This window comes from Chiloscyllium plagiosum, unplaced genomic scaffold, assembly GCF_037043375.1.
Source record: "Chiloscyllium plagiosum isolate Xiang-an unplaced genomic scaffold, Cpla_swu_hap1 HiC_scaffold_44, whole genome shotgun sequence".
Taxonomy (NCBI): domain Eukaryota; kingdom Metazoa; phylum Chordata; class Chondrichthyes; order Orectolobiformes; family Hemiscylliidae; genus Chiloscyllium; species Chiloscyllium plagiosum.
The window spans coordinates 13,407,989-13,432,606 of NW_028270182.1; the positions used below are offsets into that span (position 1 = coordinate 13,407,989).

At 44.9% G+C, this 24,618-nt stretch overlaps 1 protein-coding gene and 1 pseudogene across 1 annotated transcript; both read left to right on the forward strand.

Moving 5' to 3' along the window:
• The first annotated feature begins 1,202 nt into the window (after window positions 1-1,202).
• Window positions 1,203-2,905, forward strand: LOC148136918 (putative G protein-coupled receptor 139; annotated as a pseudogene).
• Window positions 2,906-3,053: 148 nt separating this feature from the next.
• Window positions 3,054-24,618, forward strand: LOC148136919 (putative G protein-coupled receptor 139). The gene is made up of 4 exons (XM_087982857.1): window positions 3,054-3,142; window positions 18,165-18,281; window positions 22,936-22,982; window positions 23,708-24,618. Exons 1-4 carry the CDS (start codon window positions 3,054-3,056, stop codon window positions 24,616-24,618), a joined length of 1,164 nt encoding a protein of 387 aa, XP_087838983.1.

Consider the following 24,618-nt stretch of genomic DNA (forward strand, 5'->3'; position numbering starts at 1 on the left):
AAGAGATGGGAGCTGCGTTGGAGAGAGAGAGAATGAATCTCTGAGCCAGAAAGTGAGTGGGAGGGAGAGAGAGAACGAGGTTAATTGACAGAAAATGAGTGGAAAGGACAAAGGCTGATTGGAAAACGCATGGGCTGAGTGGGAGTGACAGGGCTGAGTAGAAATGACAGAGAGTGAGCGGGATAGACAGGTGGATACTGCAAGGGAGAGTGTGGAAGGGAAAGGAGGAGTAAGTAATGGTGACAAGAACTGCAATTGTCCATCCTGAATTGATCTTGAAAAGGTTGTGGTGAGCTGCCTTATTTACATTCATCTCATTGTTAGATATGCATGTGAGGGGGTATGGGTGGTGCTAATTTTGGATGTTCACTCAGCGACAGTAAAGGAACAGCAGCATAGTTCCAAGTCAGGACGGTGTGTGCCTTGGAGGGGAACTTGCAAGGGGTATTGTTCCCATGTGTCTGTCACTGTTGATCTTCTAAGTTGCACAGGTTGTGATTTTGGAGCCTGGGACATTTGCTGCAAAGCATGATGTAGCTGGCTCCCACTCCTCTCCACAACCCACCCTCCAAAACCTAACATACACACACACACACACACACACACACATAATCCTGCATCTTCATCTCCACCAACTGTGAATCCAACTCGTATTTCAAATGCCCCATTTAATCTAATACTTGCGACCTTATCAGGCTGGTGTGGGATGTCAATGCAACAACAGATTGATAAATTCTTAATCTCGCAAGGAATTAAGAGACATGGGAGAGTGTGGTAAGGGGAGTTGAAAGGCCTATCACCAATGGTTGAATGGAGGAGTGGACTTGATGAACCAAATGGGCTTACTTCCACTTCTGTGACTTCTGGTCCTATGGGCTTATAAGAGTGAGGGATGGGACTGTTGGTGACAGAAAGAACAAGCTCAAGTCATTATTGCATTAATATGATTCACGACTCTCCAGCCCTTGGAGGGTTCCAATCACTGATTCTCATAAATGCACCTGTTCAACAACAACATTGACTTCACACGATGGCACAATCTATTTGCTCAAGTAAAAAGCAAATTCAATTGGACCAATGTTGCAACCTCAACATTCCCATGATATTTCCACAGGGTATAAATTGAATGAAGGGAATTCTATCGTCTCAGATGTAATACAGCCAGAGTACCAGCTGCAAAACAGACACTTATCCTCACACAGAAAATGCGTGAAATATTTTCCAGCGTTGCTGAAATATATTACCTGATCCTTGCTGTTATTGGAGTTCCTGGTGAGTGACTATATCTGTGGACGTTGTTTAAACTGGGCTGTGAACTGTGCTTTGGTATTACTCTGACTGATGTCGATGTGCACTTATTTAATTCTTGCCACTCTATAGGTGCTCAATCATTCCATGAGGGTCAAAGTCATTACTTTTCCCTTCCCATTGTTAAAATTAATTGTCTCAACAAAAAAAATATCTCCATTTTGCAACTTTTCAATTCTAAGTTATCAGACATTTATGAGGGTGAGTGTTCCATACCGAACATCGACGTACCCTGTATCAGTGTGTCTGACAGTCCATGGGAAGAGTTGGAATGGCTAGGAATGGGGAGATTTTCCACGAGTACAAACGATACTCTGAAGTAGCTTATCTTCTCTGGGGACCTCACTTCATCTCCGTCCAGCCAACATTTTATAAAGGTATGGAAAACTCAGCAGCCCACTGTGAAAAATGTAAGAAAGGTTAAATCAGAGACATGCAACCTGATTAAGATATTTAAATTGAAAACCTGCCTCAGTGCGAGATGTTTCCAATTACCCTGTGCCCTGACTCTATTAATCATAATTGTCAGTGAAGCTGGGACTGTGATCAGGTTTGCACATTTTCATTTTTGGTACATGCACTGTACTTTGTAAATAATGATTGTTTTTGGAGTTGAACCCCTCTCTGGCTAAACAGAATGCTAGATTAATTAATTTACAGCTTCTTTTCTCTACTCTTCCTTGCAGTTAATTTGATTGCAATTGTGATCCTATCGAGAAGAACATGTGGCCTCTCGATCTGCACTACTCACTATCTGGTGGCCATGGCAATGGCAGATCTCCTGGTCATTATCACTGAGGTAATACTGCGGAGAATCAAATACTATTATTTCCCGGGAACATTCCTGGACCTAACCGCTGTGTGTAGTGTCACTTATGCCATGCGTCGAGCAACAATGGACTATTCTGTCTGGTTCACCATCGCTTTCTCCTTTGATCGATTTGTGGCCATTTGTTGCCAAAAGCTGAAAAGAAAATATTGCACGAGGAAAACTGCAACTGTGGTTCTAGCAACAATCTACATCCTACTCTGTTTAAAAAATGTCCCATTCTACTTTATCCTTCAACCTGGATGGATAATCAATAATGTATCCTGAGACTGCTACCCAAAGTCAAGTTATTATACAGACCCTGGGTGGCTGGGTTTTGACTGGTTTGGTACAATTTTAACCCCATTTCTCACATTCGCTTTGATTTTGTTATTCAACTGTTTGACCATCAGACACATTTTAGTGACCAATCGGATCCGTAAGGGACTGAGGGGTCAAAGCAAGGCAGAGAATCAAAGAGACCCAGAGATAGAGAGTAGAAGGAAGTCTATCATTTTACTGTTCACCATATCCGGCAGCTTCATTGTTCTTTGGTTAGTAAATGTCATAGATTTCTTATACTATATTATAACAGCAACTTATCCCGGAGATTACAATGATTCTGAATATATACTTCAACAAGTTGGGTTTATGCTGCGGAATATGAGTTGCTGCACAAACACATTCATTTATGCAGTCACACAGTCTAGGTTCAGAGAGCAGCTGGAAAGCACAATGAAATATCCGGTTACTTGGATCATTCAGTTACTTAAGAAGCAAAATAGCTGAGAGGCACACAGCGGTGGGGACCATTTTTATTTTTTCCCAGTCCTTCAATGTAATAGCTACACCAGACTCCCAACAGACACAAGTGAAACAGTAGTGTGCCATTGGACAAGAGCTGTTGGCTGGAGGACTAGATGGAAATGGGAGCATGATGACCCCTGCTGGGGAGGACAAGGAACAGCAGCCACAATCTCAACTCCGCCTGCACTGTTTAAATTTCCAGCTCTGCCCAATAAAGAAGTAAGCTGTCCCATCAGAAATCAAAATCATGCAGAGACTGGAATTGTTCTTGTGTATTTTGATGTTTATCAAAAATGTCTTTGACTCATTTTGAATCAATCTGCTTTCTACATTTCCCCTGAGGGAGTTGGTGGAGGGGGCAGGGTCAAGGCTCTAAGGCAAGATAACGGGACTCTGAGCGAGAGATAAAGCCTGGACTCAGCACAGGAGACACACAGATTTAGAGCTAAAGCAGACCATCGAGTCCCTACAGTGCGGAAACAGACCATTCCACCCAGACTGATCCTCTAACCCAATAAATCCCATGACCTCTGCACCCAATCTATACATCCCTGGACACCAAGGGCAACTTAATCAAAGCCAATTCGCCGAACCACTCATCATTGGGCTGTGGGAGAAAACGTACACAGACACGGGGAGACTGTGCAAACTGCACGGAAACAGTCACCCCCAGGCTGGGATCGAACCTTGGTCTCTGGCCCTCTGAGAGAGCAGCGTTAGTTCTTGAACCATTGCACCACACCCATTTGCTTGGTGTTCTCGCAAATGGATGCAAACAAATCTCTTCATGGTTCCCATCTTTGCAGATTTTGTAAATAAATTTTCCTTGTTGTGTTTCACCACTCTCTCTTGAAATTCTATAAAAATGACTTATTGCCCTTTTTGCCATTCCAAGTTATGACCACATTCTTCGGCATCGCTCAGATTATCTGAAGGCATTTGCCGATTCCCAAACCTTGGCTGGCACGTGTGTTGAAATGCCCCAGCCCTTCAGGTTCACATCCCACTCATATTAACACAAAAGCTCTTGCAAAAGCTGCAAGTGGTATGCAAGGTGACTGAGGCAAAGGTAAGTTATCCCTCCATCTTGACTTGTCCCCTTTTCATTCACCAGACTTGCTCATGGGATGGTGAGAATGTCCTACGAAGAGATTTTGTGTAAACCAAACCTGTGTTGTCTAGAGTTTCATGACTGTGAGATAAGTTCAATGCAAGTTCCAAAATAGTTAAGAAATACATTAGGGGGAGGCTGTTGGGTGAATGCAGGGTAAAGATGCTTCCCCTGCTTCAGGAGGCTAGAACCGGGTGAACCTTCTAAAAATAAGGAGGATGCCATTTAGGATTGAGATTATAGAAAAGAGATTACAGTAGCCATAAAAAAGCCCTTCAGCCCATCGAGTCCGCACTGCCAAAAATACGTTAGTACCTCCCTGAGCCCCTTGTATTGAATGATGCCTGTAGTCTTGAATGTTATGATATTTCATCAGGTGCTCCCCCCTCCAAGCTCAAAAGCTTAACCTGAATCACGCTGGGACCAGAGGCCATGCGAATCACATCACTTTGGTTGTGAATAGGTCTTGAAGCTAAATAGTGGTGGGAAGGGGGTTCCAGTTGCATGGAAAATTATGGGAGTGCTCAACAGTGTATAGGAGCGTTTACAGAACATGTATTAGGACAGAGAGTAAACTTCAGGGGCAGCAGACAAGGGGACAGCTATGAGAAGGGATGTAGTCAACACAGAAATGAGGCTGTGGTACTGAAATGCATACAGTACACAAAACAAGGTAAATGAGATGGTCGAACAGATTGGAATTATTCAGTGAAATGTGGCTACAACAGAAATGCGGCTGCAAGCGAATCAGGGCTGGGAATGAAATTTTTCAAGAATATGCATATTATTGATAGGGCAGCCTGATAGGTAGAGCGGCCTTGATACTAAAGGTGATGTTAAATCAGTAACAAGAAGTGATATGGACTTAGGTGGGTTAAAATCTTGGTGGATCGAATTGAGGAAATACAACGGAGAAATAACTCTGATGGGAGTGGTATACCGGCCTCCCAGCAGCAGTCAGGGTGTGGGGAAGAAAATAAATAGGAAGTTAGAAAGGCAGGGAAGAGAGGGAGCAGCACAGTGATCATGGGGACTTCAGTACACAGCTGCACAAGGAAAATCAGGTTGACAGTGTATCTGAAAAAAATGAATTTATGGAATGTCTATGGCATTTTTTGGAGAAGCTTGTGGGAGAGCCAAGAGGTAACAGGGAACTCTGGATTTAGCAGCATGTCATAGCAGACTTGATCAAGGCGTTGAAGGTGAGGGAACACAAATACCTCCCCACCCCCCCCCCCCCCCCATCCCCTGGGGGAGGATGTGGCCAAAAAATGAGGGACAGTCTTGAATCAGATGTAACGGTGTTGAAATTGTGTAAAGGTACAGAGAAAGACATGAGGGAGGAGCTGCCAGAGTTAATTGGATGGGGAGCCGAGTAGTGAAGAATGGAGACAGCTCTCCATTCTTTAGTGCAGCCATTGACTATTACCCTTGGTATCCTGTAACTGAGCCAACTTTGGATCCAAATTGTCCCGTTTGAGCTTTGACAGTTTTCGCCAGTCTGCCATGTGGGACCTCTTCAAAATTCTTACTAAAAACATGTGTACAGCATCCATGGCACTACCGTCTCCAGTCTCCTTGTCACTGCCTCAATCTTCGCGATCAAAGTTGTAAGGCTTGACCTTCCCTTAACAAAATCAAACTGACGATCCCTAACCAGTCCATGACCGGGAAAAGCTGGCAAAAAATCCGGTGAAGGTACAAACCACCATTAGGTCGAGGTTTTAAAAAGAAAAGAATAGGATAAGCAGCAGCTCCGATCTGAAATGTACCGGTACAACTCCTGGCAAATTAGAAAATTGCCCAGGTATAAACCATACCCGAAAAGCAGGGAAATCTGGCCCAACCAATTACTGACACATCAGTACAATTATAACTGAAGAGTTGGAAGGTGTCATGGCCGTAATATCAATCGGCACCAACTCAGTCATAACCTGCCCAGTTTGGGTTTCACCAGGACCCATCAGCTCCTGAACTCATTACAACTTTGGCTCACAAATATGCAGCACGGATCACTGCGGAAGGAGCTGAGGGTGACTGTTCTTGTTCTCAAGGTGGTATTGGAAAGAGTATGGAAACAAGAGCCCGAGGAAAACTGGAATCAATGGGCATCAGGGGGAACACTCTCCACTGGGTGGAATCATATCTGACACATAGGAAGATGGATTGAGGTTGCTGGAGGGCTGTCATTTCAGCTCCAGAATATCTCTGCAGGAGTTCCTCAGGGGAATGTCCTAGGCTCAACAGTTTTTAGCTGCTTCATCAATGAATTACCATCGATCATAAGTTCAAAGTAGGGATGCTTGGTGATTATAGCAAAATGCTCAGCATCACTCACGATTCCTCAGATACTCATGCAGTCGGTGTACAATGCATCAAATTCTGAACAATATCCAAACTTAGGCTAAGAGATGGAAGCTAATCTCTATGCCACAGGCTGGACAATTACCATCTCCAATAGCGGTCAATCTAACCACCGCCCCTTGACATTCAATGGTGCTTCCATACAGAAGGTTATTCATTCTGTGTGACTGGGTTGGAGTCCTACACGTTCCCCCTTATCACATTATGGGTCTATTTGCAGCACATTGACTGAAGCAGTTCATGGAACCAGCTCACCAGAACCTTCTCAAGTTACACTTAGGGATAATGGTGAATTACTGAGCACCCGTTCAGCGGTGCCCAAGTCCCAAGAGTGAATTCAACAAAATCAAAGTGGCAAAACCTTGCCTCCCAGGCGACATTGAACCTTAATTTCAATTTGCTAATGAAGATGCAGAGAAGGAACATGTACGCTCCATCTCTTTGTTAATTGTACAAATCAGACATCAGTGTGAAGTTAGGTTAGGTGAAGGGTTGGGGTTGTATCGGGTATAGGTCCGTGTAGTACTGCAGTAATTGAATAATTGCACACAAATACCATGTATGGGCACTGGATTTGGGTTTCAGAGTTAGGATTTGGACATCAACAATTTTTCACCTTGCGAATAAATCCAAGACTGGCTTCTAAACATTTCCTTCACCAACTGTCACACATTAAATTCTATAGATCCCACCAAATCGTGTGGTATATTGGTCTATGTAACTAAGCATTTGCAGCTCAGTTCAGTGGACATTGTCCTCAAACAGAGAGACAGGTGTCAATGCTCTTAGAGAATTAGGTTCCGGTTCTAACGGGAATCTTCAGGAAGAGAATTAATCTGTGTCTCTGTATTCAGTTTACCTTGCAGAGTAGCAATAATATTGTGGTGGAGCACTGTTTTAATATTTAATGGAGGGGCGAAATTTTGTTCCCTCTGACGGTTGTGCACACTTGGATCTGATCAGGAGGCGATTGCGCTGCTGAGGGTTTGTCATTGAATATTTTTCGAAAACGTTAGATAGATTTCTTCACAGCAAAGGAAATGAAAGGCAAATCGAGCAGTCAGAAGTTGAAACACAAACAGATAAGCTGTGACATTCCCAAATAGAGACGAATAAACTGCAGGTGCTGGAATCCAAAATGTACAGGCAAGAGGCTGGAAGACCACAGCAAGCCAGTCAGCATCAGGAGGTGCAGAAGTCGACGTTTGGGGTGTAACCCTTCTTCAGTGTCCTGAAGAATGATCTTACCAAATGGTGGAAAAGGCGTTGGGGGTGTGGGGGATACTCTTGCTCCTATTTCACGGATGTATATGTTCATCAACGATTATAAGCCTCACAACACTCCAGAGTAGTCACCCACATCTTTGTAAATTTACACGTGCATTTATAGCAAGAAGATCATTGATGTCCTTCCCGAATTATCATTTAGGGGATACTGAGCCATTTTGTTAAAGGTTTACAGTCCATATTATAGGGATACCACATTTTCCGTATCATGAGAGACAGGGAAAACAATATCAATTATGACTCAGTCGTATGTTGCCAGTTCCAAGCCCCACACCACCCCCAGTAATCCCAGAGGAAACAAGTGAGGGCTGGAATCTGTAGTCTATGCTGGTTTGCTGTTTGTGATCCTCATGCTGCTCATCCTTACCTTAAAGAACGCAGGAGCAGGAGGAGGACATTTGTCACTTTTTCAACCTGCTTTACCAATCGATGTGGTCTTGGCTGATCATTCATCTTAGTCCCCTGCTTCCACTTCTCCCAATGCCCTTTGACACTTTGATCCGAAGAAGGTATATCTCACTTTACTTGCCTTGAAACCTGTGTGCAGGTTGGGTCTCCTTTTCCGATGAATGATGATCTTGCTTTCGAGGGAGTGCAGTGAAGGTTTCCCAGGCTGTTTCTGGGGCTGACAGGACTGACGGCTGAGGGGAGATGGAGATTAGGATTCTTTTCGCTAGATTTCAGATGAGTCTTGGGATCGCATAGATACTTATCTAGAAAGGGTCCTGCAGGAAGGATGTTCCCGATGGTGGGTGCATACAGAACTCGGGGTCACAGCATGAGGATTCAGGGTGGACTATTTAGGATGCAGATGAGGAGATATTTCTTCACGCAAAGAGTGGGGAGCCTGTGGAATTCATTACCACAGGAAGGAGTTGGTGCCAAAACATTGAATGTGTTCAAAAGGCAACTAGATATAGCACTTGGGGCAATGGGATCAATGGTTATGCGGAGAAAGCAGGATTAGACTATAGAGTTGGACAATTAGCCTCGTTCATGAGGAATGTTGTGCCAGGCTTGAAGGGCCAAATTACCTCCTCCTACTCCTGTCATCGATGTTTCAAGGTTTCATGAAAAATATTCAATGTTGAGCCCTCATCCACCTTCTGTGGCAGAGACTTCCCACGGGCTCCCCATCTCTGGGTGAAAACGTTTCTCCTCAGCTCAGCCCTAAATGGTCTACCCGGTGTCACGAGACAGTGACCCCTCATTTCCGGAATCCTCCATCATCAAGAACATCCTTCCTGTGTTTGTCCTCTCTGGTCCTGGTCGGATTTCCTGGGTTTGTGTGAAATCTGTACCAAATCATTCTTTAAAACTCCAGTGGACACAATCCAAACCGATCCAGTCCTTCTTCAGACATCAGTCCTGTCATCCCATGGATGAGTCAGGCAACCATTCATTGCAGTCCCTCTCTCACCAGAACATCCTTCCTGTGATAAGGAGACTGAAACTGCAGACAGTATTCCAGGAGCAGTCTCACCAAGGCTCTGCCTAATTGCAGCAAGACATCTCTGCTCCAAAAGGATCAAGGTCCCATTTGCCTTCATCAATACCTGCTGCACCTGTATGCTCAGTGTCACCGACTTATGAACGAGAGACACTCAGGTCTCGCTCCAGCAGTATGTTCCATCAGCCATTAACAATAGGACCAGGTGAGACAGATTAAACGTTTTGAAGAAAAATATGTAGTGTGCGATAATGCATGGGGCTTCTTGTCTCCATGGATGGTGAAAGCAGGAATCATGAAACGTTTCTTAAGGGACCTGAAGGAAATAAACTGGCCAGGCTATGTGTATGGAATGGGTCATTAACATTGACTGGATTGCTTTGCAGAGAGCCAGTGTGGACTCAATGTGTGGAGTTTCTTCCCTTTATAATGTAATAACTCTGTGTCCTCATTCCAACATCTTGAATAAAATTTACTCTCAGTTATTCAGGATGGCAAAGAAACCTAACACTTGCAGTCCAGACAAACCCGCCTTGATATTCAGCCAATGGCAAGGCAAGGTTTATTTTGTATCTAAATGTGGGCGTCACTGACTGAGCCAACATTTATTGCCCAGCCTGAGTTGCCTTGTGCATGAGACAATGAGAGACTCACACGGGCAATTTCAGAAGGCAGTTCAGATTCGACAACACATCAGTTGGTGTGGAGTCACGTGGAGCCCAGACTGGGAAAAGGCGGCATATTTCATTTCCTGAAGTGCATTGTGTTTTTATTCCAGTGGTGACATGGGCAACATGAAGCTGAAAGTTTGATTCTGGATTTTGCTGAGTTCAAATGTTACCGCCTGCATTCATCGAGATTTGAATCTATTTCTGCAAATGGTTAATCTGTTCTTTGCATAGTTGAAGGAAGCGCTGTAGATGTCATATATTTGGACTTTAGAAAGGCATTTGATAAGGTTCTCCATGGTGAACTAATGGAGAAAGTGAAGTCACATGGTGTGTAGGGTGTTCTAGCTAGGTGGATAAAGAACTGGTTGAGCCACAGGAGACAGAGAGTTGTTGTTGAAGGGCGTTTCTCGAAATGGAGAAAGGTGACTAGTGGTGTTCCACAGGGATCGGTGCAGAGGCCACTGTTGCTTGTAATATACATAAATGATCTGGAAGAGGGCACTGTTGGTATGATCAGCAAGTTTACAGATGACACGAAGACTGGTGGAGTAGCATAAAGCATAGGGGACTGTCAAAGAATACAGGAGAATGTGGATAGACTGGAGCGTTGGGTGGAAAAGTGGCAGATGGAGTTCAATCCAGGCAAATGTGAGGTAATGCATTTTGGGAAGACTAATTCTAGAGCAAACTGTACTGTAAACGGAACAGCCTTTGGAAAAGTTGATGAGCAGTGAGATCTGGGAGTTCAGGTCCATTGTACTCCTGAAGGTGACTGCACAGGTGGAGAGAGAGTGGTCAAGGTGTGCGTGCCTTCATCGGATGGGGTAGTCAGTATAAGAACTGATTAGATTACTTACAGTGTGGAAACAGGCCCTTCGGCCCAACAAGTCCACACCAACCCGCCAAAGCGCAACCCACCCATACCCCTACATTTACCCCTTCACCTAACACTACGGGCAATTTGGCATGGCCAATTCACCTAACCTACACATCTTTGGACTGTAGGAGGAAACCAGAGCACCCGGAGGAAACCCACGCAGACACGGGGAGAATGTGCAAACTCCACACAGTCAGTCGCTTGAGGCGGGAATTAAACCCGGGTCCCTGGCGCTGTGAGACAGCAGTGCTAACCACTGTGCCACCGTGCCGCCCAAAACTGATAGGTCATTTTAAAATTTTACAAGACTTTGGTTTGTCCGCATTTAGAATACTGCGTAGAGGTCTGGTACCACATTACCAAAATGATGTGGACGCTTTGGAGAGGGTACAGAGGGAGTTTACGAGGATGTTGCCTGAAATGGAAGGTGCAAGCTATGAAGCATGGTTGCGTAGGTTAGGATTGTTTTCATTAGAAAGAAGCAGGTTGAGAGGGTCCTGATCGAGGTCTACAAAATCACGAAGCGTATAGACAGGGTGGATTGAGCTAAGCTTTTTCCCAAGGTGAGGGATTTAATAACGAGAGGTTACGTGTTTAAGATTAGAGGAAAAACGTTTAAGGGGGTTACTCGCAGAAAGTACTTCACACAGAGGGTGATAGGTGCCTGGAATGTGTTGCTAACAAAGGTAGGAGAGGCAGGCAGAGTAGATTCATTTAAGTTGCGCCTGGACAGCTGCATAAGTCAAAGGGGTACAGAGGGATACAGATGTTTAAGAATTGTGCGATAGGTTCAGACAGGAGATTTGGATTGGCTCAGGCTTGGAGAGCCAAAGGCCTGTTCCTGGGCTGTAAATTTTCTTTGTTCTTTGTTCTGCATTCCGAGCCCAATGACATTATTACTGAGCCACCAGACAGAACTTGCCAACGCAATGTTAAGGACTGGATATTCCTGAGTGTATTTGTTTTAAATAAGAAACAGTGAAATAAACTTGCAAATGATTCGTGGCGATGTTAAGTACTTTGCCACATCAGCAGTGTCATTTGACTGGGCGGAACCATGGCACCTTAAAGTCAGGAGTTTAGATCCCACTGTGGCAGTCAGTGAACATGAGATTGGAATTCGGAAGTTAGCTTTGTGGTGGAGGTTTCTGAGTTTTTGTCATTGATTTTGATTGTGACTTGCACTGAACTTGACCGTATGTGGGACAACCAAGACACTGACCTTTGTGAATGGGGCAAACACGTACCAGCCTCATTAACACAGCCGCTTGTCAATAAGAGTGTAGCAGGAAGTGTGCATTAACATCGAGACGATATTGTTAAATAAGGTCCCGAGAACGAGGTATTGAGAGAAAACACCGAGTGAAAATGAAATTTTTTAAAGATCTAAGGCATGTAATATTCGAAATCTATGGCAGAATTACCATTGCATTCCCCAGGTCAATGTACTGGATCCAAACCGGGATACAACTGTGTTTATTGTGTTAAAAGTAGGTGTCAGAAATTTTACTCAGTATTTCTTGGCTTCGCAGCAATGATAGATTCTGGGGTATGCTAGGCCACGTGGTTGCTGAGTAATAGAGTCACAATACTATACAGCACGGAAACAGACCTTTAGTCCAACTCTTCCACGCTGACCATATTTCTAAAAACAAACGTGTCTGATGTAACTGTCATTGGCCCATATCTCGCTAAACCTTTCCATTTCAAGTGCCTCTCGAAATGTCTTTTAAATGTTGCAACTGTACCTGCCTCTCAACTTTACATTGGCAATTCATTTCACACGTGCACCACTCTCTGAGTGAAGTCGTTGCTCTCTCATTCCCTTTTAAAATCCCTCCCCTCGAAATCTAAACCTTTCCACTTAGTCCTGAACGCTCGTGTTCTCAGCAAAAGACCACTGCTCTGCACCTTATCTATGCCCCTGATGACTTTATCGACCTCTGTGTGGTCAACCCTCACAGTTCTGCTCTCCAGGGAGAAAGGTCCTATTCAGCATTCCCTTATAGCTCAAACCCTGCAGCTCCTGTAATGTCCTTGTAGATATTTTCTGCATCCAGTCCAACTTAATAATGTCCTTCCTATACCAGGGAAACCAGGACAGCACACAGTATCTCAAACGTGGCTCACAAACATCCTGTTCAACTATAATATGTCATTCCAAATCCTGTACTCAATGGTCTGAGTCATGAAGGCAAGATTGTCAAATGCCCTCTTTACCACGCTGCCTATCTGTGATGAAACTTTCAAAGAACTATGTACCTGAACCCTGAGGCCTTTCTGTTTGACAACATCCCCAGGACCCGGCCATTAATTGTGTAAGTCTAAAAATTTTGTTAGAATACAGTAGGCTGAGAGGTCTGATTTGGAGCTACAATGTAATCTACATTATAAACTCTAGCTACGGTTCATAGGGTGAAATATTTCCCTTCAATAGAGTGGTCAATGACCTGGAGGCACAAATTGAAGATAAAGAGCAGCAGGTTTTGATGATTTGAGGAAAATTGTTTTCACTGAGAACGTTGTGGGTATCTGGAATTCATTGTCTAAAAGAATGATAGAGGAGGGACACCTTCATCTATTCAAATAAAACTTAGATGAGGATTTGAAGCGACCAGGCATTCAGACTTACAGGACAATGTTAGAGAGTTGAATGAGAATAGATGTTTGATGACCAGTCCAGTCTGGAGGGGAGATGGTTGTCTTCTGGTGCTGTCTCTGGATTATCATTCCAGACAATCAAGTAATATTCTGAGGTCTGAACCTTGAATCTTACCATGGCAGGGAGTGAAATTTGAACCAATTCTTTCTAAGAACTTGCTGTTAAGATTCTGATAACCACAAAACTATTGCTGGTTGTTCGAAGAACTTATCTTTTCCTCCAATGTTAGCAGTGAAGGGGACGACTGTCCTTACCTAGTCTTATTTACATGTGAGTCCAGACGGATATTAATGCAATTGGCTCTCAGCAGCCCCCGGGAAATTAGGGATGGACAATGAACGCTGGCCTGCCCCAGCAACGTCTACAACCTCTGAATGATGAAAAGAAAGGACATGATGGGCCATGCTGTCAAAACTCTATCAGCTCATGCAATCGGGAGTCAATGTTGTGAACTCCCTCCTGTATAACACACAGTCATGTTCAGCAGTGGTGGGTTTATCAGGCTGGTGTTAAAGGATTTGCCAGGTTGCATTATGAAGGAGCCTGGCACATTGTCTCTAAGGCAGGATTTGGACAGTCTGAGTACATCGGGCTGTTGCATGAAGAGTCCAATAAGACAACTCTGCCAGTAATTGTAAAAGTGAGGAGGGCAGTGCAAGGTAAGTGTTCACCATTTCCAGTCTTTGGGACTGACCCCAGGTGAGGATTTGGTTTTATTCCTGTTTAATGTTTCCATTGCAGATTGAAGGGGGCAGTAAGAAAACGAGTCGATTGCTTTGTGGATGGTCTGGAGTCACACACGGTACAAACTGGGAGAGGTGATAGAATAGCCCACCTTGAAGGGCATCAGAGAACCAGATTTGATTTTCATGTTAATCCAGCAGTTTCATGATCTCCCTTCCTATTACGTTTCACTCGCCCCAACCAATGACACGCAGCAGCATTACTGTACATTATCTACAAGACGCACTGCAGAACTTTACCAAGGATTCTCGGAAAGCACATTCCAAAGCCACGACTACCACTATCTAGAATGACAAGTGCAGCAGATACGTGGGAACACCACTCCCTGCAAGTTCCCCTCTGAGCCACTCACCATTCTGACTTGGAAATATATGTCGATTACTTCACTGTCGCTGGGTCAAAACCCTGGAATTCCTTCCCTAACAGCATTGTGGGTTTACCAGCAGCATGTGGACTGCAGCGGTTCAAGAAGACAGCTCACCCCCACCTTCTCAAGGGGCAACTAGTGACGGGTAATAAATGCTGGGCCCAGCCAGTGACAGCCACAATCCACAAAATGAATAAATTAAGAGCATGTACCTGGGCACAGTGAAAAGTTTTGCTTTAGAACATAGAACATTACAGCATAGTACAGGCCATTCGGCCCTTGATGTTGCATTCATCTGTGGAACCAATCTGAAGCCCATCTATCCTACACTACTCCATTAACATACATATATTTATCCAATGACCATTTAAATGCCCTTAAAGTTGGTGAGTCAACTACTGTTGCAGGCAGTGTATTCCACGCCCCTACTACTCTCTGAGTAAAGAAGCTACATCTGACATCTGTCACCCTCAATTTAAATTTATGCCCCCCACGTGCTAGCCATCACTATCCAACCTATCTAACGCCCTGATTATCTGGTATGTCTCAATTAAGATACCTCTCAAACTTCTTCACTCGAAAGAAAACAGCCTCAAGTCCTTCAGCCTTTCCTTGTAAGATTTTCCCTGCATACCAGGCGACGTCCGAGTAAATCTCCTCTGAACCCTTTCCAGAGCTTCCACATCCTTCCTGTAATGCGGTGAGCAAAACTGTATGCAATACTCCAAGTGCGGCCACACCAGAGTTTTGTACAGCTGTAGCATGACCTCATGGCTCCTGAAATCAATCCCTCTCCAAATACAAGCTAACATACCGTCTGTGTTCTTAACAACCTTTGCAACCTGGGTGGCAACTTTCAGGGATCTATGCACATGGACATCGAGATCTCTCTGCTCATCCACACTGCCAAAAGTCTTACAATTAGCCCAATGCTCTTTATTCCTTTTGCTCCTTCCAAAGTAAATCACTTCACACTTTTCCACATCAAATTCCATTTTCCACCTCTCAGCCCAGCTCCACAGCTTATCTATGTCCCTCTGTAACCTCCAACATCCTTCAGCACTATCTACAACTCTACTGACCTTAGTGTCATCCACAAATTGACTAACCCATCCTTCTACGCTGTCATCTATTTCATTTATAAAAATGACAAACAACAGAGGTCCCAAAACAGACCCTTGCGGTGCACCACTAGTAACTGAACTCCAGGATGAACGTGTGGAACAGGCAGACCATACCAGACAAAGTACTTTAGGGTAATAGAACGGAGTGAAGAATACAAGGACATGATTGCAGAGGAGGTCAAAACAATGACTGCAGATGCTGGAAACCAGATTCTGGATCAATGGTGCTGGAAGAGCACAGCAGTTCAGGCAGCATCCGAGGAGCAGCAGCAAAATCTGCAGATTGCAGAGGAGGTGCACAAAGAAGAAGATTAACATTTATGTTTAAAAGTTGAGAAGTCCATTCAGACATCGGACAACAGCGCTGAAGAAGCTGCCCTTGAAGCTGTTGGTGCATGTGTTTCAGTTGTCGTATGTTGGTTGCCTTCTTGAGGCAACGATAATTAAAGATGGGGCCAAGGCTGGAAGGCTGATTTCCATGATAGACTAGGCTGTCTTCACAACTCTCTGTAGTTTCCTATGGTCCTGCCAAGCAGTTGCCATATGAAACCGTGATGCATCCAGATTGAAGTCTTTCAATGGGGCATCGACAAAAGTTGGTGAGACAGGGAAAACATCAATGTCATTTCTGACCATTGCAAGGCTCATGCGATTTAAACATCTGTCATTCATGAACATGCAGACCACATCCATATTAGCCTTAGTTATACCTATTATCTTGCTTTGACCTACTTTTTATTTCTCATCTGTGCATATGTGCAATGTTGCATTATACATTCTCGTGATTAGGAATGAATAAACTCAATCTTTTTGTTGATTCAAGAAATCCTGGTAAAATTAGCGCCTTTTAAATCCTAAGGTCAATCTGGGTCTGGGAGGAAGAGGTCATTTTAAATTAAACATTTTGCAACCGTTGAAGTGAGGAGGCTTATAATCAAAAGGAGCCAGTTCACTCCATCTCACCCAGGAGTTTAAAGGTTGAGATCTTCCATCTGGAATCGTAACAAATGGGGAATCTAGCCTGAAGACTATCAAAACTAATAGAACAAATACAGTATCAAAAGTCAGGCAACATCAAAGTCCTGACCAGGCACCAGCTTGAAAAACGGGATGGACTTACATTTCACCCACCACCAACCCTTACCCTCGACACTGATTGGTAGATAGTGAAACCTGTGGAGCAAGAACTATAGTAATGTTATCAAACAGAACCAGTGATGGGTTAGAGAGAGAGAGAGAGAGCTGGAACCTCACTATGTAGCATTGGGGATGTGCATGTGCTGACAGCTAACCTGTGGATGGGGCAGATAAGGAGACAGGAATCAAAGTGATTACTCATGATGCCAAACTCGACGGGGGGCTCTGTGAACGCTGGGAGTGAGGGCTATGGGGTGGCTGAGGGTGAGGTAAATGGGGAGCCTGGAAGTGCGGGCTGTGGTTAGGTTGAGGGTGAGGGTTTTAGGAGACGTAGGGAGGGCATGGAGGAGGCTGGGAGTTAGGTCTCTGAGGAGGTTGGGAGTGAGGGTGTAGGAAGACTGGGAGTGAGGGTTGTAGGCAGGCTGAGGGTAGGTGAGGTGAGGTGTCAGGGCAAGCTGGAAATGAGGACTCTGGGAATGGTGGGAGTGAGGGATTTGAGGAGGCTGTGGGAAGGTGTCTGTGGAGAATCAGGGTGGGAGTATGGGGGTGACTGGGAGTGAGGGCTCTCAGGAGGCTGGGATTATGGGTGAGGCATCTGAGGTGAGGGAGCTGTGAAGAATGGGAGTTACATTTTCATACTTATAAAGACACAACCTATAAATTGCATAAAATACGTTTATCCACTGAGATTTGAGAGTGTGGGGTGCCTGAGTATGCCTCAGGGTACTAAGGGACAATTTATCACCACCACTCCACCCTAACCTGAACACTTTTGGGCTACCGGTGGAAATCCACATAGAAACAGGTTGATTGTGAAAACTCCACACGGACATTTGACCAAGGGCGGTTTTGAACTGACATCCCTGGCGTCCTGAGGCAACAGTGATAATCAGTGTGCCCCCAGTCAGGCTCTGAGTGGCCTGGCAGGCGTAAAAGTGATCAATTTCCAGGGTCAGATGAAAGGTATCACACGCTGATGAATGAGGTATGGGAGGAAATAACATGGGCACTTACAAAGATTTTCAATACCTCTCTGGCTTTATAAATGGCGTTGGTGGTCTGGGGAGCAGCCAATGTGTTGCTGTTATTCAAGATGGAAGCCAGAGATAAACTAGGAAATCAAAGGTCAGTCTGTCTAATCTTACTGGCGGGATAATTATTGGAAGGAATTCTAAGGGACAGAATTAATGTGCATTTGGAGAGGCAGGAATTAGTCAAGAACAGGCAACATGGGTTTGTAAACCATATCTGACCAACTTGATTTAAATTTTCAACGTGCTGATCAGATGTGTAGATGAGGACAATGCTTTTTATGCAGGTCAATTGGAACCAGGGAATGTAAGACCCAATTGGATACAAATAAATTTTGCAAATTGGAAACAGAATTGTCAGAACACTGAGTGATGGTGTTCTGGTGTTTTTCTGACTGGAAATCTGTATCCAATAGGGTCAATGTTTGGGTCATATCTGTTAATGGTTTCTATAAACGATTCCGACTTGAATATCATACAGAAGTTGGCGAGCTGCTAAATAGTGAGGAGGATTGTCTGAAACTACAAGACAGGTTGGTCAAAAGAGCTCACCATTGACAAATGGAATTCAGTCGAGGTAAATGTGAGGTGATGCACTTGGACAGAACAAACAACGCAAGGAAATATATGATGAACAGTAGGTTTCTGGGAAGCAACAAGCATCAAATGGACCTTGCTATGTATGCCCACCGGTCCCTAAAGGTATCAGATTAGGTTTCCTTGGAGCAGAACATATTGAGAGGTGACAGGATTGAGATGTTTCAAATTATGAGGGGACTAGACAGCGTAGACAAAAGGAAATTTTCTGCTTGATGGAGGGATCAATGATCATGGGGTGGGGGATGGTATTGATTTAAGGTAATGGGCAGGTGGTTCAGAGGAGATGGGGAAAAAAAACGTTTTCACCCAGAAGGTGCTGGGAATCTGCAACTCATTACCTGTAAGGACGATGTAGGCAGAAATCCTCATGTCATTGTCGAAATAATTCAATGGATACTTGTGATGCCTAGGCAAGCAAGGCTATGGGTCAAGTGCAGGCAAATGGGATAGAAAGCTGAAGTGGTTGTTTCTAATGGGCGTGATGTGATACACCAAGGACCTTCATCTGTGCTCTCGGTCTCAATAACTCTGACTCTGAAACAGATAGAAAAATATACATGGGAGAGGAAGGGGCTGACTGGGACAGAGAGTGAATGGGTGGCACAGACAGAGAATAGGTGGGACAGACAGCGTCTGAATAAGAGACAGGAGGTAAGTGGGAGTGACAGGGGCCGAGTGGAAGAGACGGGGAGAATAGGAGTGAGAGAGTGAATGGTAGAGAACGGAGCTGCGTAGGAGAGAGAGAGAATGGATCTATGAGCCAGAGATTGAGTGGGAGGAAAGGGAGATCGAGGGAAATTGTCAGAAAGTGAGTGGTAAGGGCAAGGGCTGATTGGAAGACATATGGGTTGAGTGGGAATGACAGGGTTGAGCAGAACTGACAAAGATTGAGTGGGACAGACAGGTACCTACCGCAAGAGATAGTGTGGAAGAGAAAGGAGATGTAAGTAATGCTGACAAGTCCATCCTGAATTCACCTTGAGAAGATTGTGGTCAGCTGGCTTATTTCCATTCATCTGATTTCGCTATGCGTGTGATGGGCAGGGGGTGGTGCAAATCCTGGATGTTCACTCAGTGACAATAAAGGAACAGCAGCATATTTCCAAGCCAGGGCTGTGTATGGCTTGGAGGGAAACTTCTGGGGCTGTTGTTCACATGTGTCTGCTGCTGTTGATCTTCGAAATTTGCAGAGGCTATGAGTTTGGAAGGTGCTGTGTCAGGTGCCTGGGACAGTTACTACAAAGCATGTTGTAGATGGCTCCCACTCCTCTCCACAACACACACACACACACTACACACCACACAACCACACACACACACTACTGCATTTTCATCTCCAGGAATTGTGAATGCAACTCATATTTCAAGAACCCCTTTGAATCTCATTAAAAATCACACACCAGTTTATAGTCCAACAGTTTTATTTGGAAACACTTGCTTTTGGAGTGCTGCTTCTTCATCAGGTGGTTGTGGAGTATAAGATCGTAAGACACCGAATTTATAGCAAAAGTTTACAGTGTGATGTAAGTGAAATTATATGTTGCAAAAGACCTGGTTTGTTCGCTAAGTCTCTTGTCTTTTAGAATGAACATGTTGGTTTCGGTTCTTTCATATTTAAATCGCAGAACTTTATTAAAAGTTACATTCTCAAGTAAACTTTAACAGTTGGTTCCATGTTGTCCCCGAATGCATTGAAGGTGTGAGCTGGCCTGTGTGAGACTCTCTGTGTGACAATGGTCAGACTGATTCTGAACCAAAAAGCGGATTTATAGAATCTTACATGGATTCATGCAGTTTTTGAGCAAAATAAATTGTAATTCCGTAAGTACAAATTCACCCCAAAAACTTATATGTGTATGTGCGCATGTGGATGTGTGGGTGGCGGGGGTTGGGGGGTTATGAGTGTCTGTGAGAGAGTTTGCGTATGTGTGTGAGTGTGAGTGTAAAGGGGTATAAGTCCATGAGAGGTGAGTGTGAGTGTGCGGTTGTGTGTGTATGTGTGTCTGTCTGTCTGTGTGTGTTTGCGTGTCTGTCTGTGTATATCGTGTAGTGTGACATGAACCCAAGGTCCCAGTGGTGGCCATCCCCATTTTTTCTTCAAAAATATACTTTATTCATAAATAATTTGATGGTCTGTACAATTGGTCATGCCATACGTATGTAAACATTTACGTACAGAGATCAAAACTTATCATTTTTATACAGGTCTGTACATTTTTTGATCATATGCCCATATAATTAGCTGAGGCGTCAGCAGAGTCCAAATGACTGCATGGGCCCCCTGTTCTTCGTTAGGCAGGCAGACTTTACACAGTGGCCTTTCCCCACCGCGCCTTGGCAGCAGCTGCCCCAAGCTTCAGCGCATCCCTCAACACGTAGTCCTGGACCATGGAATGTGCCAGTCTGCAACACTCAGTCGGGGTCAACTCCTTCAGCTGGAAGATCAGCAGGTTTCGGACCACCCAGAGAGCGTCCTTCACCGAGTTGATGATCCTCCAGGCACAGTTGATGTTCGTCTCGGTGTGCGTCCCGGGGAACAGACCGTAGAGCACGGAGTCCCGCGTCACGGCGCAGCTCGGGACGAACCTCGACAAACACCACTGCATTCCTCTCCAGACTTCCTCTGCATAGGCACATTCCAGAAGGAGGTGTGTGACAGGCTCGGCCCCCCCGCAGCCGCTTCGAGGGCAGCGTGCGGTGCGGCTGAGAGTCCGGGCATGCATAAAGGATCTCACAGGCAGAGCCCTTCTCACCACCAGCCAAGCCATGTCTTGGTGCTTGTTGGAAATTTCTGGCGATGAGGCATTCTGCCAAATGGCTTTGACAGTCTGCTCAGGGAACCGCTCGATAGGATCCGCCCTCTCCTTTTCCCGAAGGGTCTCAAGAACACTACGTGCTGACCACTTCCTGATGGACTTGTGGTCAAAGATGTTTTTCTTCATAAATTTCTCCACGAAGGACAGGTGATATGGAACGGTCCAACTACTCAGAGCGTTCCGGGGCAGCGAGGCCAGGCCCATCCTTCGCAACACCGGGGACAGGTAGAACCTCAGTATGTAGTGACACTTGGTGTTTGCGTACCGGGGATCCATGCACAGCTTTATGCAGCCACACACGAAGGTGGCCATCAGGGTGAGGGTGGCATTGGGTGTATTTTTTCTCCCGTTCCCCAGATCTTTATACAGTGAGTCCCTTCGGACCCGGTCCATCTTTGACCTCCATATAAACTGGAAGATGGCCCCGGTGACTGCAGCGGCACAGGTTCTGGGAATAGGCCAGACCTGTGCCACGTATAATAGCAATGACAGTGCCTCACACCTGATGACCCGGTTTTTTCCCGCGATGGAGAGCGACCGTAGCTTCCATCTGCCCAGTTTCTGCCTCACTTTGCTGATACGCTCCTCCCAAGACTTGGCGCACGCCCCAGCCCCTCCGAACCAAATACCCAGCACCTTTAGGTGGTCAGTCCTGACGGTGAAGGGGATCGAGGATTGGTCGGCCCAGTTCCCGAAGAGCATGGCCTCGCTCTTGCCTCGGTTTACCTTGGCCCCCGAGGCCCATTCGAACTGGTCACAAATGCACATGAGTCTGCGCACGGACAGCGGATCCGAGCAGAAAACGGCGACGTCATCCATGTACAGGGAGGCCTTAACCTGCAGGCCCCCGCTGCCAGGAATAGTCACCCCTGTCAGGCTCGCATCCTTCCTGATGGACTCGGCAAATGGCTCTATGCAGCACACAAACAAGGCAGGAGAGAGGGGGCAGCCCTGCCTGACTCCAGATCTGACTGGGAAGCTATCTGATTCCCACCCATTGATTGAGACTGCACTGACAATGTTGGTGTAGAGCAGTCTGATCCAATTGCAGATTCCCTCCCCAAAGCCCATTTTGGAGAGAACATCTCTCATATACCTGTGTGATATCCTGTCAAAGGCTTTCTCCTGGTCCAGGCTGATCAGGCAGGTGTCCAACCCTCTGTCCTGCATGTAGGCGATTGTATCCCTGAGGAGTGCGAGACTCTCAGCGATCTTCCTGCCCGGCACAGCACAGGTTTGGTCAGGGTGAATCACCGACCCCAGAGCAGACCTGACCCGGTTGGCGATTACCTTTGACAGAATTTTGTAATCTGCATTCAACAGTGAGATTGGTCTCCATCCCCATGGGTACCAAACTTGGCTATCATCCACTGAATCTAATACCTGTGACCCTATCAGGTAGGTGTGGGATGTCAGTGTAACAACATAATAGTGAGGGTTAGGACTGTTGGTGACAGGAAGAACTAGCTCAATTCATTATTGCATTAATATGATTCACAACTCTTAAGCCCTTGGAGAGTTCCAATTGCAGATTCTCATAAACACATCTGTTCAATGACAGCATTGACTTCACACGATGTCACAATCTGTTTGCTCAAGTAAAAAGAAAATTGAATTAGACCAATACTACAACCTCAGCATTCCCGTGATATTTCCACAGTGTATAAATTGAATGAATGGGAGTCTATCATCTCAGATGTAAGACTGTGAGATTACCAGCAGCAAGACAGGTACTATTTTTCACACTGAAAATGCGTGAAACATTTTCCAGAGTTGCTGAAATATATTACCTGATCCTTGCTGTCATTGGAGTTCCTGGTGAGTGACTGTACCTGTGGAGGTTGTTTAAATTGGACTGTGAACTGTTCTTTGGTATTATTCTGACTGATGTCGATGTGCGCTTATTTAATGCTTGCCACTCTATAGGTGCCCAATCAGCCCATCATTGTTCCCTTCCCATTGTTAAAATTCATTGTCTCAAGGAAAAATATATCTCTATTTTGCATCGTCCGATTCTACGTTATCTGACTTTTATATGGGTGAGGGAGGATAGTTGTCTAATTTGTGGGGGTCCCATACACTACATTGGTGTATTCCGTATCAGTGTATCTGACAGTCCATGGGAATAGATGGATGGGGGAGAGGTGAAGAGATTTTCCAAGCTTGCAAGCTTTACCCTGGAGTGGCTTATCTTCTGTCTTCAGCTCTGTCCAGTGATCCTTTTACAAAGATCTTGGAAAGCCAGCAGCCCCTGTGTTCAATGGAAGAAAACTTAAATCAGAGACAATCAAACCAATTCAGATATTCAAATTCATAACCCGGCCTCAGTGGGAGATGTTGCCAATTACTCTGTGCCCTGACTCTATTGAACCTAACTGTCAGTGAGATGGAGCTGGGACTGTGATCAGGTTTGCACATTTTTATTTTTGGTATATACACTGAACTTGGCACATGCTGATTTCTTTTGTGCTGGACACCTGTCTGGCTCAGCAGAATGTTTAATCGATTAATTTTCAGTCGCTTTTCCCTATTTTTCCTTGCAGTTAACTTGATTGCAATTGTGATACTATCCAGGAGAACATGTGGCCTCTCGATCTGCACCACTCACTATCTGCTGGCCATGGCAATGGCAGATCTCCTAGTCATTATTGCTGAGGTCATACTGTGGCGGATCAATTACTATTACTTCCCAGGAACCTTCCTGGACATCACCCCTGTGTGTAGTGTTAATTATGTCCTGCTTCGAGCAGCAACGGACTGTTCTGTCTGGTTCACCATCGCTTTCTCCTTTGATAGATTTGTAGCCATTTGTTGCCAAAAGCTGAAAAGAAAATATTGCACTAGAAAAACTGCATCTGTAGTTCTAGCAACAATCTACATCCTACTCTGTTTAAAAAATGTCCCATTCTACTTTATCCTTCAACCTGGATGGATAATCAATAATGTATCCTGGGACTGTTACCCAAAGTCAAGTTATTATACAGACCCTGAGTGGCTGGGTTTTGACTGGTTTGGTACAATTTTAACCCCATTTCTCACATTCGCTTTGATTTTGTTATTCAACTGTTTGACCATCAGACACATTTTAGTGACCAATCGGATCCGTAAGGGACTGAGGGGTCAAAGCAAGGCAGAGAATCAAAGAGACCCAGAGATAGAGAGTAGAAGGAAGTCTATCATTTTACTGTTCACCATTTCTGGCAGCTTCATTGTTCTTTGGTTAGTAAATGTCATAGATTTCTTATACTATATTATAACAGCAACTTATCCCGGAGATTACAATGATTCTGAATATATACTTCAACAAGTTGGGTTTATGCTGCGGAATATGAGTTGCTGCACAAACACATTCATTTATGCAGTCACACAGTCTAGGTTCAGAGAGCAGCTCGAAAGGACAATGAAATATCCGGTTACTTGGATCATTCAGTTACTTAAGAAGCAAAATAGCTGA

Bases quoted from the DNA above. Each gene is read 5' to 3' on its own strand.
- LOC148136919 (XM_087982857.1), top strand. From the start codon at position 3,054: ATGACCCCTGCTGGGGAGGACAAGGAACAGCAGCCACAATCTCAACTC. The intron at 3,143-18,164 runs GTAAGCTGTCCC...TGTATCCAATAG, and splicing joins CAGCTCTGCCCAATAAAGAA to GGTCAATGTTTGGGTCATAT. The intron at 22,983-23,707 runs GTGAGTGACTGT...TTTTCCTTGCAG, and splicing joins TGCTGTCATTGGAGTTCCTG to TTAACTTGATTGCAATTGTG.